The 16442-nt window shown below is 55.1% G+C and overlaps 1 protein-coding gene across 1 annotated transcript; it reads right to left on the minus strand.

The window, feature by feature from the left end:
• Positions 1-4572: 4572 nt before the first annotated feature.
• LOC142002481 (uncharacterized) lies at positions 4573-9086 on the minus strand. Its single transcript, XM_074978627.1, has 4 exons — positions 8616-9086; positions 6331-6427; positions 5849-5930; positions 4573-5749 (listed from the first exon to the last, which is right to left on the minus strand). Exons 1-4 carry the CDS (start codon positions 8991-8993, stop codon positions 5626-5628), a joined length of 681 nt encoding a protein of 226 aa, XP_074834728.1. The 5' UTR covers positions 8994-9086; the 3' UTR covers positions 4573-5625.
• Positions 9087-16442: the final 7356 nt, after the last annotated feature.

Below are 16442 nucleotides of genomic sequence, written 5' to 3' on the forward strand. Positions count from 1 at the left end.
CAGGAGGAGGCCTCGTCCCAGGCTTCCTGTGCTGTGGGGGAGACGGGTGCCCTTGGGAACGGGACTTTCCGGGAAATCATGTGGTTGGAATGTATTGGGCTGGGCTGGATTTGGCCACAGACCCAGCACCTGCCCCTCCTTCCAGCTGCAGTATAACCTGGAAGGCTCGGAGCAGTACTGGGGGCTCAGGGCTGGGCTGGGTTTGAGTCCCTGTCCCTGAGGTGGCCAATGACACTGCCAGACAGGACACCTGGCTCGGAGCCCTCCCTGTCATGCCGGGGCTGGACCCAGGGGTCAGAGTTGTGCCATGCAGGGAGCTCAGGCCTGATCCCTCCTGCGCTGGCTGAGCTCGGGGATGCTGCTCCTGGGCTGGGTCTGCCTTCTGGGCACAGCATGGGCCTGGCTGCTCTGCCCTACGGCTCCCCATCAGGGCCTGGAAGCCTGGACAGCCTCAGTGATGGGTACCAGGTTCCATCCCTGCTGGCTTTGTGGGGGGAGCTGCTGTCAGTGCCCCTTGCTGGGTCTCTGGGGCAGCAAAGAGGGGGGCCAGATGCCCTGAGGTGCTGGTGGGGCTCCATGTGCTGATAGCTCCCTGGAGAAAGGGGCTTTTGCCTGGCCTGAAGGCAGAACAGGAGCTGTGGGGGCAGAAATCTGGGGCACTGCCACCTTGACCCCCGCAGGCCCTCCTGCCAGCCCCAGCTGGTGCTGAAGAGCCCCCTCCAAGCAGTGCCCTGGGGGGTTGCTGGGTCTGGGACCCCTCTGGGGCTCCTGGGGGTTATTTTAAGCCACGTTCCAGTCTGCTTCTGCCTCCGGATAAAGTGATGGCCGGTCGTTGTCAATGGATAAGGTGCTGCCCCTCCACACCAGTCCCACCCTGATTTCACCCCCCCTGCCCATCCTGGGGACAGGAGAGCTTTGCCCCTGCTTCACGTAGTGGGGGTTGTCTCTGGCACATAGAGGCCCTGGCTGTTCCCTGGCCAGGGCAGCTCAGCACGGCAGGGGAGGGGGGAACTGCCCCCAACAGCCCACGGCACCCCTCCCCCAGCCCCTGCTGACAACTACAAGTGGGAGATCACATCAGTGTGTCTACCTGCTCCTCCCCAGAGCCAGAGCCCAGCCCCTGCCTCTGGCTCTGAGCACCACTCCCTGGGCAGGCTGCAGCCAGGAGCTGCTTTGGATTGCAGGGGAGCTGGTTCAGCAGGGGAGGTGCCAGGGCCGGGGGTTACTTACTGTGCTGGGGGGAGGGGCACATAAAATCCATTTTCTCTGAACTAGCCAAAACGGGGGCCAAAAGGCTTGGAGCTGCAGGTAAAGCAGCCCCTCTCCCAGCCCTGCCTGGGCCCCCACCTCTCTGACTCCCTCCTCACCACCCCAGCCTGCTTGCCCTGGGCAGCTGCTTCTGCAGAGAAGTGAAACCCGGCCGTTTTCTGCGTGCGCATGTTTGTGAGAAACGACGCTGACGAGCTGCAGTTGGAGCAGCCCATCCTGCCAGGTCGGCCTAGCCCGAAGGCGGGTTTCCCAATTTCATTTGGCTATGGAATCTTTTTAACTCAAAAGAATTTTGTGGAACCCCATTCCCAGGCTCTGCCTTCGTTGGCCCCCAAACCCGCCACCCCATCACCAGGCTTTACCCCCCAACCCCCAGCTTAACCCCTCTCAGCCCCAAAACCTGCCCCCCATCACCAGGATTAACCCACCTCAGTCCCAAACTGTCCCCCCCCCGAGAACTAACCCATCTGTGGCACTGGCTGGGGAGCCTGTGCCAGGCAGCCAAATGCGCCCAGCGGAAGGAAGGCTGGCTTGGAGGTGTTCTGCTGGTGCAGGTGAGCCGAGCCCCTGCCCACCGGAGGGGTGTAGCTGTTCAAGTAGCAGGGTGAGCAAGGGGATCTCTGCGGGTTCCCGACCTGCCACCGCTGGAATTATGGAACTAAATTCAGTTGGTTTAGGGGCTGGCAGTGTGGTGGGAGGGATCCAGCCGTTAAGCAATTAAATTTAGTTCTGCTGTTTCAGCAGCGGCAGGGCAGGGAGCCCCAGAGGAATTTTCTCATGGAACCCTTATTTTCACTTTGTGGAACCCCATTTGGGAAACACTGCCCTACGGAGGCACATTGGCCAGAGAGAAGCTCCTGTACCCATACCTTTATTCGCTGGAATGAGCCGTGCTTTTTTAACCGTGGGGATGATGAACCACTGGGGCTATGGATACTCTATCACAGCCCGGTTTTCTAAAAGATCTTCTCTGGGAATATTTTGGGGGCAGTTCTCCCTCTTCGTCCCACAGCCTCACTTCCCCGACCCCCATCTCCTCTCCTTCTGGACAAAGGGTGGGTAGCTGGGGTCGGGCAGTGGTGGGTACATCCACCTCTCAGTATCAGCTGGTCCAGACCGGCTGCCTTCCTCGCAGATGCTTTAGTCAAACACCACTGGGAGGGAGTCAGGGGAAATGAGCTAAGCAAGTGATCAGACGAGATGATCAAATGTTCCCTTCTGGATTAAAGCTCTAATCGCCTGTGGGTTAAAGTGCCAGGACACCTGGGTTCCACTCCCAGCTTTGGATGTGTGGGGGATTCTGCCAGGCTGAGGACTTTGAGGCAGGAAAGTTCTTGTACAATCACGCATACTCAGCATAGTTCAGCAAGACCACACCAAAGGGGTCAGGAGTAAACCGGCCCATTGTCTTACTGACAAGCAAAAGTAGCTGCAGCCCTAAAACTGAACCATATGTAACCCACACACTTACTGGGTGAGGTTCACAGTCCCATGCAATGGCAGGGACTTCTGTCATCCTGAGCAGCAGGGTGTACCCCAAATAATGACATGCTAGGTGTCTTACACAATAGGTAATCTACCACTGCTATTGTCATAGCGACCAAGTCACATCTAAATATGTAACAAAACAAAAAAGCACTAAAGTAGCACTTTAAAGACTAACAAAATAATTTATTAGGTGATGATCTTTCGTGGGACAGACGCACTTCTTCAGACCATAGCCAGACCAGAACAGCCTCAATATTTAAGGCACAGAGAACCAAAAATAGTAATCAAGGCTGACAAATCAGAAAAAAAATGATCAAGGTGAGCAAATCAGAGAGTAGAGGGGCAGAAGGAGGGGAGAGAGTCAAGAATTAGATTAAGCCATGTATGCAAAAGAGCCCCTATAATGACCCAGAAAATTCCCATCCCAGCTCAAACCATGTGTTAATGTGCTGAATTTGAATATAAAAGAGAGTTCAGCAGCCTCTCTTTCAAGAGTGTTGTGAAAATTCCCCTTCAGTAAAACGCAAACTTTTAAGTCATTAACAGAATGGCCCACTCCATTAAAATGTTGGCTGACCGGTTTGTGCATCAGGAGCGTTTTTATGTCTGTTTTGTGCCCAATATCTAAATACAAGTGTAGAAAGGGTGGTCGGGGGAGGGACTGGACAAGGTATCCCCACATATCTTGCTCACATCAATTAGCAGCAGAACCATTCATTCCAGCCAAGGCATTGTGAGCTGTGGGGAGAGACTGAGGCTACGCCCTCCTGTCAGCAATCATAAGACTGCGTACGGTTAATGGTGTGTGATTAAGGGGGTGTCTACTCTAGGAAATGAAATCGAATTTATTAAAGTCGACTTTTTAGCGCTAGCATTTATGAAGTCAATGGGGAACATCCACACTTGCTCGCAACGTCCGTTTAATGTGTCCCCATTAAATTTGCTAAGTTGGACTGTGTCAGCCGTGCCTTGAATACCTTGTGTGTTGTCCTGGGTGTAGGTGTTCCTGCACTGGCTGTGCTAACTCCCCCCTTGAGGCTGTAGGGTTTCTTTTGGCTGTTTTAGGTAGAGGGAAATTAGAGGCAGAGCTTGTCTTTGGCGTCTTGTGGCTCCTTTTGGATCTGAAATCTCAAACACAGGCCAGCACTGCTGGCCCTTGGGCATGTCCCTTCCCCTGTCTGCTATGCTCTCCCTCCCCATAGGATCAGGCTACAGGCTCTGATTACCCAGGAGGGCAGCAACATTTGGTTCCCTGGAGAAGAGAAAAGTTTGTTCTGCAGAAACCCCAGTTGCAGGGGCAGCTCCCCTGACCCCCAGAGTAACTGCTGCAGGCTCCCAGTATGTGCAGGCTGGGATCATTGCATTGGTCTCAGTCTCCTTAGCTCTGCCCATTCAGACCAATGGACGCAAGCTCTCTGCAGACTCAGACAGTGTCGCTGCACCGGTTACACTTGGGTCAGCTGTACGTGGCATCCTTGAGGATCAGGAACTGACACATATGAAAGCCCTGGGTCTGATGCCATCCTCTGGCTCCCAGAGCAGGGCCCTCAGCCAGGGCCTATAGCACTGTGCCCTAAGAACACCCTGTCCAGAGCATTTCATCCCAGGCCCAGGCAGGAAGAGGGATTTGTCCCCTGCTCCCACCTAGCAGCAATGGTACCAGCTGTCCCATCCCCACTCTCCAAAGGCAGGTCAGGCATGTGACGGCCGTGAGAATGGCTCTGGAGCTGCTCGTGCGCACTCCCTGCCCCGTGTCTCTGATGGCGCAGGATGAGGGAGGACAAATGACACCACAAGCCTTTGGGGTTGGCAAAACCTTATTAGAAAAACAGAAGCCAGCAACTAATACCCCAGTTGGGGCTTGGCCCCACTCAGGACACCCTTCACCTGGGGTGATCTGCGTCAGAGAACCCCCAGGGTGCCTGCTTTGGGGTGAAGTAGCTCTGTCCTCCCTATGCCTTTCACCCACAGCATCGTCTTCACCCATTCCCCAGCATGGGCCAGTGCTGGGCAGGAGTCAAACAGGTCCTTCCTCCAGGGACTGGCAGGCTGGCGCACGCCTCCATGCACAACACAGGCACAGCCAAGGTCGTAGCAAAGTAGTGGTTCAGACCAGCTCTGGTGAGGGTTTCGTGGAGCTTCCAGAGATCTGTGTTCCTCTGGGGAGGTTCCTCTATCCCACCAGCTGGGCAGCCCTGGAACACAAATCTCAAGGGATTGAAAGGGCATTGGGAGGGGACAATGGAAATAAACAGACACCACACCTCAGTCCCGTCACACGTCCCTAGCCCCAGCCTGGTGCCATGAGGAACAAACAGCAGAGGGGGGGAGAACTGGAGAAGCAGCCTGGCCTTAGGGGTACACACAGGTGCTCTAGAGAGCTGAGTTCAAGCCCTGCCTCTGCCATGGGCTCCTGAGGATCACATGCTAATCTCATGCCTCCGTCCCCCACCATAACAAGGAGCTCATGATCTTTTCTTTATTCATACGCTACTGTTTGTCCCGTGCGTGTTTCCGGTTGGGTCTAAGTCTCTGTGCCTGGCACAAGGTGAAGTGCGGGGAGGGCGGAAACTGACTTCAGCTGGGGCCTGCCAGTGCTTCTGGACTTGGAATCTGATGGAAAGTTCACTGAAGCCAGGCTCGACTCCAGGAGCTGCATGGGATCAGGGTCACCCGCCTGCCGCCAGGAGAGAGGTCAGTCAGCAAGCCCAGAGAGGAGTGGCTGGTTGAAGGCTGGAGCTGTCTTTGGTGGAGGTGACGGAGCAAGACCCTCTGCCTGGGAGGGTGGGGGCTCAGACAGAAGGCGAGGGGGGTCTTCTGGACAAGACTGTACGCAGACTCCTCAATACCCGCACAAAGCGGCTGCTCTCAAAGGAGAAGAGTCCCGGAGAGGGAGAGAATCAGCAGCAGGTAGAGAGACACCCTGGAGCTGTGACTCCCCCGGCTTTGGAGCTGCACTTTCAGCCAGTGGATCCTTGCTTGGAGTTGATCTCTGTGGGGACAAGCAAAGGGGAAATGTCCTTTAACTCAGAGATCTGGGGGAGCCCCCCCCCACACCCAGCCCCATGGGGTTAGGACTGGTGGGTCTCACCTTTCCTCCTGGAATTTTTGCTGGGAAGCCCACAGCTTCTGGGACCAGCTGGAGAGCTCCTCTCTGAGCCTGCCTGTTTCCTCTGGAAAAGGAGGGGGAACCGGTCAGGGCCCATGTGTTACCCAGCCTGCGTTTACCCCCCAACCTCTAGCACCAAGCAACCCTCTCTAACTGGACCCCCTAGTCTTTCCCAGCAACTTGTGGATTTTTCCAGCCATGTGCAGAATAATTTTTATGTGCACAAGAGCCTGTGTGAATGTGCACCACCCATAGAAACAAATTTGATAAAATACCCTAGTGGAGGGTACCCTGCTAATCAGCTGGGCGACATTTGAATTTCTCCCGAGGGCCGCACAAGCACATGGCACAGTCCTCTCCCTCTGTCTTCACCCCTAGCTGTCATCCTGTCTGTCTCCATCCCTCTCTGACATAAGGGATCTCTGCCAAGCCTGCAAGCTCCATGGCCATAGCTGGCACCTCACCTTGTAATCGTTGTTCCTTGGCTTCCCACTCAGAGTCTCTGCTTTCCAGCTGGGTGTTTGTGTTCTGGAGGGCAGTGAGGTTGCTTTGCAGGTCATGCTGAGCCAAAAGAGAAAGGAAAGGGGACAAAGGCATCATCATTCCTGACTCTACAAGTCAGCCAGAAAGCCTTTACTTACCCATGTGTGAAATGGACTGTCTCTGGCCACGCACCCTTTAAGAGTTAAGCACTCTTTCCCTTGCATGTCCTTTGCCTGCTTTTTCAACTCCCAGCAGTTTTCTCAACTTGAATGAACTAGTCTCAGGGTCTGTAGCATCACAGAAAAATCCAGGCAGTACTGTAGCACCTTAAAGACTAACAATTTTATTTCTGAGGTAATGAGCTTTTGTGGGTTTTACTCATGATAAATAAAATTGTTAGTCTTTAAGGTGTGATAGGACTGCTTGGGTGTTTTGGAATGAACTAGTCCTTGAACTGAACTAGGGGAACAGGAGAAAATATTTTCTCTGAACGTCCAGAAATGGCTGCTAATTTCAATGGCTGCACCAGCATTTCAGCCAATTCTGGGCCAAGTGACTTCCCCCAGCTCAGTGAGTGGCTTTCGTTCAAATGGGATGGAAAACACACCCTGCTTGCCTTTCTATTATCCAAGTAAAGGATTTGAACTGACTACAGGCTGTCACAATCTCACATGTAATTTGCAATAGCTTCATGTTTGAAAAGAAAACTTCATTCAATGTCCAGCCTAAAAAGACGTGTAAAACAAATATTTTAAAGCTCCACTTTTTAGGCCCCTGGCCGACCACTAAAACCACAGGGTGCACAGAGAAGAGCTAATGGAGATGGATTTCTGGCCTTAGAAAGGGGCCCTGGGTGCATCCGTGTGACCCGAACAGCAGCACAGCAGGTACTAGGACACCAGCTGTATCTGGAGTCCAGGGGAACAGAGCCGTTTCTGAGTTCCCAACCTCAGGGCCATGCAGATATGGAGAATTCATTGACTGATGTTGGTCAATACTGCACAGTCGATGGCAGGACAGAGTTACAAACCTGGAAGTCCTGGACAGAGCAGGAACCAAGAGCATGGAAGCCATGATTCTGAAAGCCCAGCTTCGCTGGACAGGGCACGTCATACGAATGGAGGAGTCAAGAATCCCTAAGCAACTCCTCTACGGTGAACTCTCCCAGGGCAAAAGGAATCAAGGTAGGCCTCGCAAGAGGTATAAACTGCGTGAAGGCCAACATTGCTCATGCTGGTTTAAAACCAGATCAGCTAGAGCAGCGTGCAAAAGAAAGAACAGGCTGGCGTGCTCTCGTACGACACGCGTATAACAGCTTTGAAGAGCAGCGACGCGTACACCTCATTGATGCTTGCGAGAGGAAGAAAGCAACAGCAGCAGCCGCACCAACAGAGCCAGGACAATTCCCTTGCCCCCACTGCGAACACCCAGGCCGTTCAAAGCTTGGACTCCTCAGCCACATGCGAGTCCACAACCAATGAGCCTGTGCAAGCTCAAGGCATCATTGTCGGACACAACGGACTACCTACCATTGGTCACAACAGGCCAGACTGGGTGCTGAAGCCCCCAGGGTCCATGCAACTGCCTTGAACCCCTGCACTGCTGGATGCATATTCCAGTTAGGAGGAAGTGACACAAGCCACTGCCTGGACTGGTGCCCCTGGCTGCAGCCCACCCCTCAGAGCCACTGATTAGGAGAGTCATGAAGGGACCAATGCAAGGTGGAGGTGATGCATGTCTGTGTGTGGGGAGCCCAGGGCTGGAATGGCTGTGGGGGTGAGGGGTAATGACCGAGGGGCAGAGCACCAGTGGCAGAGCCTGAGAAAGAAGCAGTGTGAACCGTGCCGGTGGGGAGGGCACAGGAGGGGGCAAAGGGAGATGGATTGGACAAGTGCTGCCCTCACCCACCAGCAGCCTGGAAAGGTCCCTAGCCTGGGAGCATCCAGGGGCAGGGCTTGGCACCAGGGTTCCTGCTAACTTTTTTCCATGCATGGGTGGAATACATTTTGTTCTGTGCACTGAGGTGTGTGTGGATGCGCACCACCCATATACACACACTGCTGGCTGCGGGCGCTGTGCTAACCAGCTGGGCAGCTCCTGAACCTCTCCTGGGCGGTTGCTCACACACTTAGCTTACAGGGAACCCTGCCTGGTGCTGGTGCCTTTGCACAGCACCCAGCACTGCTCCCCCCAATCCCAGACAGGTCCCCCCCCGGGACATGAGCCTATCCCAATATAACACAGCGACAAGGTTCAAAGCACCCACCGTCAGGCTCCTGCAGGACTCCCAGTGCCCACGCGTCTCCCAGAGGGTCTGATTGGTACCAGCCAGCTCTGCCCACAGCTCCCTGACCTCAGCCCTCGCCCCGTCCCGCTGCTCTTCCAGGGCCTGGTTCTCCTTTTGCAGGCTGGCGAGCTTCTCCTCCACCCCCAAGGTGTCCCCCATCGCCGGCCCCTGGCACTGGACTACGCAGGAGAAGAGGAAGTTCCCTACAGCAGCTGATACGCAGAGGGAGGCACCTGCCAGGCAGATACAAAGCTTCTTCCACTTCTTGCCCATGCGATGGCTCCCTGGACAGATGGTCCTGGGCATGAGCCCACCAGCTCTCGCTGAAGGCTCCCGGGGGAGGGGCTTGGATGGCATATCACACCCCCCTCCACGCACTGGTTTATTGCTCTCCGGACCCTGTGTCTCTGGATACAGCTCAGTGCCAGCCCCTGTCCGGCTGGTCCTCCCTGCGAGAGTTTCTCTGGCCCTCTGGTGTTCAGCACTGGGCGCCGTTAGCTGGGAGCTGCAGTACCAGACTGCCTGGGTCGGAGAGGCTGGACTCCCCCCAGCGTGGCGCTTCCCAGGAAATCACATGCTTCCTGTGGTAGGGGCTGCTGAGGACAGATGCCTTTGGGGGCGCTGCAGAACCGGGGCATGGTGGCTAGTGCTTTGGCTACCTCACAGGACAGCGGGCTCTGTTTCCTGGCCAGGCTCTGGGCTGGGATTGGACCTCCCGTGTGCTGCAAGTCCCGGGGCTGCTCTGTGACCCAGCTGGCCTTTCCCTGCCCTGGCTGAGTCTGGGAGCCAGTCGCCAGCCCCGGTGCTTAGCACCAGATTCCATCCTGCTGCCCACCCCCACGTGGCCACCCTTGGTCCCACTGGGGGCTGTGCCGTGGTCTGTTCGCAGCAGCAGGGCCAGAGGAGGGAGCCCTGCCCAGGGTGGGATGCCCTGAGGGGCTCTGTCTGCTGTGCTCCCCCCGAGGAGGGGGCTGCAGTCAGAGGAGCAGCTGGTGGGACATGGGGCAGAGCCACACTGGGACCTGTGCCAGTCCCAGCTGGTACTGCATGGGCTGGGGTCCCTGTGCCCTGTACTCCCAGGCTGGCTTAGGCAGGCAGCTCCTGCTTTGGGCAGGGGGCTGGACTCAACGACCTCCGGAGGTCCCTTCCGGCCCCGGGATGCTATGATTCTATGGCTGCTGGGGTTTATCGTGAGCCCCACGTTATCTGAACTGGTCACCTCATGGGCTAAGCCCATCCCACCCCTCAGGAAGTGGGACAAGCGAGGTCATCCCCGCTTCACTTGGGAGGTAAACCGAGGCACTGAGCAGCTGTGGCTACCAGCCAGAGCCCTCAAGAAACACACGCTCCCGGCCCCAGCACGGGGTCACTCAGCAGGGCAGGGCTGGTCCCACCAGCCCCATATGCCCCCCCCAGGAGCTGCAGTGCCCTACCCCTGCTTCCATCCGCTGGCAGTGGCCCTGACTCAGCAGTTTCGTTTCCCCCCCCCACCAGCTTAGGTTTCGTTTCTCGGCAGCAGTTGCATTCACTGCTTTGGGTGGCTGAGCCGGGGGCGGGGAGAGACGAGAGCAAGGCAGGGGACACCGGAGACTGATGGAGTCACAGCTCTTTGCTGAGCTCCAGAAAGTTTTCTTCCTGAAGTACAATCTCCACGCCCCACCCCCATATTCCCAGGGCCCCCCACAGCCACAGACAATAGCCCCTGGACCATTCCTCCTCCCCTGCTGCGCCAGACCCTACTCAGGCCCTTTCCCCATCCAAACCACCCCCCAACCCTCCCCCCGGCTGCAGCCTGGCCTGGTGAGGGTGCTCAGAGCCAGAGACAGGGCTGGCCTTGCGGGATGGGCAGGGCAGATACACTAGGCTCCACAGTCCCTAGAAGTGGTCCCCCCGAGTTGTGGAGGGACCAGGGTGTAGTTCCTGGGTCTGCTGGCAGGAGCTGGGAGCAGCAGGGGGTGTTCGGCAGGTAATGGGCTCTGCATTAATGACTATTACTGTGACAAAGGGGGTGGTGATGGGGAGGGTTTTAGTCCCTGGCTGGGTTGCATGTGTTTCTGTCCTATAGTAACACCAGGTGAGTGCCTCAGTTTCCCCAGGCCTAGCGTCGTGGTTAGTTGGTGATTGGAGTTTCAGTGTGATGGATTCTCACACGTAGGCAATGGGCCTCCATGGCCTTTGTAACCCCGGCCATCAGGTGACCCCTTTCACCCCTGGGAAATGGACAAAGGGCGGGAGGAGGGGCCTGGCTGGTTGGAATTGGAACTGGGCAGTTGGGTGGGGCACTCTGGTCTGGCTAGAGAGGGAGGAAGGGGGGCCAGGGCCCAGCTGGGAACCCCTCGGGGCCCCTCTCCCCAGGGTGGATGGTACTGATGGTGTCTGGTTCCTGTGCTGACAGGTCTGTTCTGTGCTGTGTCCCCGTCACCCAGTGACCCATCTGTTCTCCCTGCTGAGCGAGAGTCACATCCGACTGTGGGAGCAGGGCCTGGGGACCCCCACACTCCATGACAATGGTCATGTACAGCTCCTGACACAGTAGGTTCCCAGCTCATTGCTGGGGCTCTTTGGCTCTACCACTAGACAACTAATAAGAGGCCTGTCATGGGGTGTGTCATGATCCTGAGGGATAGCCAGCAGCCTGGGAGTAAAAGGGGATAACCTCCTTAGCCAGGTGGGGTTGGCCTACAGGAATATAGGTAAGAATTGAGTTTTTTGGCTTCTCCCTTTTTCTGTCCTCTGTTGTTTCTTTCTTTTTCCCAGCCATGAGGGAGACAGACACAGAATATCTCCCTCCAAGAGCAGGCCCTCCAATCTTCTGTAAGCAGGGTAAAGTTTAGATAAGTCCCTTAGGCTTTATTGTTTTATGGTTTGGGCAGTGGGATCTGATGTCTGTGCACTTCTTAGAAAAGTTCTTTTACTCTCCTTGTAACTAAGTTCTAGGCCCATGGTGGAGACTCCCCATGTGTTTTACTTTGTGACTCTTCCATCTCGTCATGAGGCTTGCAACATGAATATTGTTGTAATAATAAAAGTTCTCTCTTTTTCTTTTTATTAACCTGGTATTGGTTAATGTTCGTGTCCTGGTTTTTTACTTTTGGGGCTGAGATTTCCCAAGTAGTCTCTCCCTGGTTTCCTTATTATTACTTGGGTGCTGGCAGCCAATTTTAACCCCAAAATCGAAGGTTTTTAGGATTTTGGGGGGGAAGTTTATACCAAAACCTGGCACAGAAGGTTTTGGAGGTACTTTTGCTGGCTCCCGCTTCTGCATTTGTCTTGCTAGAGTGGGGAAGGAGCCATGACAGGGTGGCTGCCCCTTTAAGTGCAGCACCCCACCCAAGGGGGCCAGGTGTGAGAGGAAGGGGTTAATGGGAGCAACTGGGCCCCATTAGATCCACTTTGCTCTACGTGGGGGGAGTTCCAGGCAGGGTGGGGTTGCAAGGGAGAAAGCTCAGAGGTGCTAGGGCAGATGGTTCACTAGGACTGGCCACCTGCTCAGGGAAGCTGGCTGGGGCTGTAGGTGGCCAGGCAGCCCCTGTAGAAGGCACCAGGGAGAGAAGTAGAAAGAGAGACCCGGCAACAAGAACCAGCCGGGGTTTGGAACAGCTGGCCCATGCAGAGAAGTGACAAAGACCGGGACCCCTCAGCTTAGAAAAGAGCAGACGAAGGGGGTTATGATAGAAGTCTGTAACCGTGTTTCTCAACTAGAGGTACAAGCGCCCTGATGGGATACCGTGGTCTTCCGGGGGTACAGCAACTCATTTAGCTATTGGCCTCGTTTTACAACAGGCTACGTAAAAACACGGGTTAAGTCCATACAAGCTAACAGTTCATTCAGACCATGGCTTGTTTCTGCTGCTTCGTGTGCCTTGCGCTGAAGTGTAAGTACAATAGTTCTGTTCCAGCTCCTTTATTTGATTATAAGATGGTAGAAAGGCTGCTGGGATGTTTTTGTAAGTAAGTAGTTTTTCAGTGAGGTGTAACTCAGTGGGACGCAAAACAAATCTGACTCCTGCAAAGGGAAAAGTAATCTGCAAAGGTTGGCTGGCCCTTGTTTCAAGGCCTCAGATTGCTTTGAGACAATGTTTCTCAACAGGTGGTATGTATACCCTTAGGGGTACACCAGAGAAGTCTGGGGGTACTTATAATTTTTGTAAAAATGGGCATTTTATTTAAAAAAAAGTTGAGAAACACTGGCCCATAAAATCATGACTTGTGTGGAGAAACTAAATAAAGAAAAGTTCACTTGATCCCATAACGCAAGAACTAAGGGTCACCAAATGGAATCAACAGGCAGCAGGTTTAAAACCAAGCAAAGGGAAGTGTTTCTTCATGCAGCGCACAGTCGGCCTGTGGAAGTCCTCGCCAGAGGACTTTGTGAGGTCCAGGACTTTAACAGGGTTGAAGAAAGAACTAGATACCCTTCCTGCCCATCCAGATGGACCCGTCCTCCAGGAGGTTGTCCCTAGCCTGTGCTCGTCAGAGGGTGGAGATGGGTGGTGGGAGAGGGATTGCTTGGGGGTTACCTGTTCTGTTCATTCTTTTGGGGAGGAGCAGGGGGGTTGAAATTTTGTTAAGTGGGGGCACAGCACGATCAGCTGCTGGGTCTCAGGCTCATCCATCTCATTACAAGTGTTGAAATCTGTGACTGTTTTTAGGTCTGCGTATTCACGTTCACCCCCACCCGGGTCATAGAGACTTTACATTCTTACAGGTGTCAAAAGGGACCTTTTTTTCATATAAGCATAATGGAAATTTCCGTCGGCTTGGCTGACATTAGACAGGTTGAGGCTGAGGCTGAGGCTGAGGTGGGGGTGGGTAGTTCTAATTTCAGGGACGAAAAGTGGAGCCCGACGTAAGAAGTTTGCTCACCCCCGCTGTAGGGTGGCCTGTTACCTGGCTCACCTTGTGCTGGGGGCACGGTTAGCCCGCTTGCCTGGCCTTCACGTTTCACTGTTGGTAGGTTTGATAACCCACCGGCGTTGGGCACCTTCATGCTCTCATCGGGTTTCTAGAGGGAAGGACGAACTCGGACCCCGACAGCAGATGTGGCGATGAATCTCCTGCCTAGTCAGCGTCATCCCACAGCCCCTGCGGGAGGCGCTGGAGCAGGGCAGCTGTTGTTCTGCTGGTGCCGCAGCTGCGGAGCTTCGGCCCTCGAAGGGCTGGGAACTGGAGCACCAGGGGCCTTTCTCCCTGGAGGTGGCCTTGCTGCACAAGCTGCATGTAGGCTCGAGGAGCAAAACACCACCGCAGGGCTGGGCTGGATCTACCCCTGCACTCCTGCAGGCTTTGGGCAGGGGATGGGGCATCCTCCCACCCCTGCACACGGCTTTGAGAGCAAGGAAGAGCTGGTGTCTCCAAGCCCTGCAGTGCTGCACGAGGCCAGCAGAGGTCCGTGCAGGCCAGCGGTGGGGTGGAAGGAGCAGGGCAGAGCTGCCAGGCAGGTGCAGAGCAAATGCTTCCCTGCCATTTCTTCCCATGCTGGGTCACTGTCCCAGAGCCAGCGCAAGCTGCGTGCAGCAGCCCCAGCCGGGGACGCACAAGGAGGGAGGTTCAGGGTTAAAATCTGTAGCGGCAAGAACACTGGGCTCTGCATGTGCTTCCTCTACCTGGCTCTGGCCTGCAGCACGTCCCTGTTCTGGGACCCCCACTTCCAGTTCTGGTACTGCCCCCCAGTCCTGACCCACAGCTCTCAGTCTGGGCTCCCTCCAGCTCTGCTCATGCATCTGGAGCCTGCTCCTGCAGTCTGGGGCTTTCCAAGAAGCAGGCGTAGCTGTGCTGAGTCATCAGTGTGTCGAATTGAGCCTGTTCTCTCTGTTCCTGTTGGCTGGGCAGTGAGTTGTGGTGACTGGCTGGGTGAAATACAGGGCGCTTTGGCCCCTGTCTTGGTACCCCCAAATCCCACACATTGTCAGTACCCCAGGGCCATTTGCGGATGGAGCTGATGGAGCTGTGTGGCGGAATGGGGAGCCCCTCGCTGCAGCCGTCCAAGAGTTTCATGGGTAGAGGATTCCCCTCTTTGGTCAATGTCTGGCTGCAGCCAGAGCAGTTCACCTGCAGTGGGCACAGGGGAGCCCCAGGCGTACCACAGTCTTGCTGCTACCCCCTCTGGCTGGGCAGGAAGCAGCACATAGGACAGCTCCCCAAGACACCCCATCACACTCCCCTTGTCTCCCAGCTCCATTGCAGGGTGTACCCTGCAAACACCAGCACATCCATGACACACACGTGCACGCACGCCCCCAGACAGGCTGGCACAGACCTGCACGTCCACTCACACAATACATCAGCCCCTGCCTTTGAGACAGGGGTATTTTCTCCTGGCTATTCGGGTGGTAACTGGACACTGGGCTGGACCACGCTGGCCAGCCACCTGGCCTGTGTTTGCTTTGGCAGCTCCGTCAGCCTAGCCGCTGCTGCGTTTCAACAATGCAAGGTGACCATGCAGCTGTCCCTGACCCAGAAAGTGCGTGTGACCCAGGGGGCACTCCAGGCTTTCCCGTGGAGGAGAGAGGCGTGAGGCCCCCACTGTTTTCCACCACTCTGGGAGCTTTGTGACTCCCCACAATGCACCAGGCTGGTACTAGGCTGAGGACAGGGACCAGTGTTCCCTGTGAGCTGAGTGTTTGGGGCGGCCCCCTAGGGGAGTTTCAGCTGCTGCCCAGCTGATTAGCAGAGCGCCCCCAGCTGGCAGCCTGTGGGTCTAGTGGTGGTGCACAGAACAAAATTCATTCTACACATGAATGGAAAAATGTAGAGGCAACCTTGGTGCTGGGACTAGGGTGCTGCTGCCTCCTTGGCTTGAAGAGGATCCCATCAGATATAGGGTTACAAACAACCTGTATTTCCCAGGTATTCGCAGCTCTGAAGCGCCAGTGGGTCATATGTATCCTCTCAGTAGGCCTGTGAGGCAGGGCAGGCTGTTATCCCCATGCCCAGTGGAGAACTGGGTCCCAGAGTAGCTCAGTGGCTCGGCAAAAAGCTCCAAAGGGGTCTGGGACGGGGTAGGGGACTAATAAGATGTCCCCCAAGCCACCACATTGGGAATCTGCTACCAGCCACTCAGTCATCCCCCAAGGGAAACCCCCCCTGCTGCACAAGGCCCCTTTCAGAAAGACTTCCATAAGGAAATATTTAAAGGGGGCTGTGGAGCACAGGCGGAGGTTACTGCAAGGAATGTGCTTTGAGTCCTTCACTGGGGGCTGCCGTAAGCCACATCCCTTCGAAGGGCAAAAAAATTCCACCTCCGCTCGAGGTCCCACAAACCCAGCTGTATAAAACAAACGGTGTTTTCTTTAGCTGGCTATAAATAGCCAACATTCCTGCCCTGTGCCGGTGAGTGACACCGTCCGGAATTTCACTTAATGTTTACTTCAGTTGTGGTGAAATTGAAACACCCCCCACCCCCGCCTTTTCTTTTTTTCATCGTACGTGTGCTGAAGTCCTGTTTTCTGGTCTTAAAATATTTTCCTGCAGACAGTTTTTAATGCACAATGGAGGGGAAGGGGGAGCAGCCTGACCAGAGTCCATAATAATTGTTCCATCCTGCAAAAGATTTCAAAATATTGTGGTTGGAGAAGCTGGAGAGCTCTAATTTCTGAGTCAAATTAAATATATTTTGAAAAGAAGGGAGACTGGCTGGCCTAGAGGAGATCAGGAATGAGATGCTGGCTGGTGGGTGGCGTTAGTTACTGCTGATAGGGCATAAAGGTGATCAGGTCTGAGTTTTGTCCCGACACAAAGCTGCATCAGGTTAATGGAAAGCAAAGTTTTAAGCCCATTTAACTAAACTGCAGGCTTTGTGGATGA

The sequence above is a fragment of the Carettochelys insculpta genome, chromosome 27 (genome assembly GCF_033958435.1).
Source record: "Carettochelys insculpta isolate YL-2023 chromosome 27, ASM3395843v1, whole genome shotgun sequence".
NCBI classification, from domain to species: Eukaryota; Metazoa; Chordata; order Testudines; family Carettochelyidae; genus Carettochelys; species Carettochelys insculpta.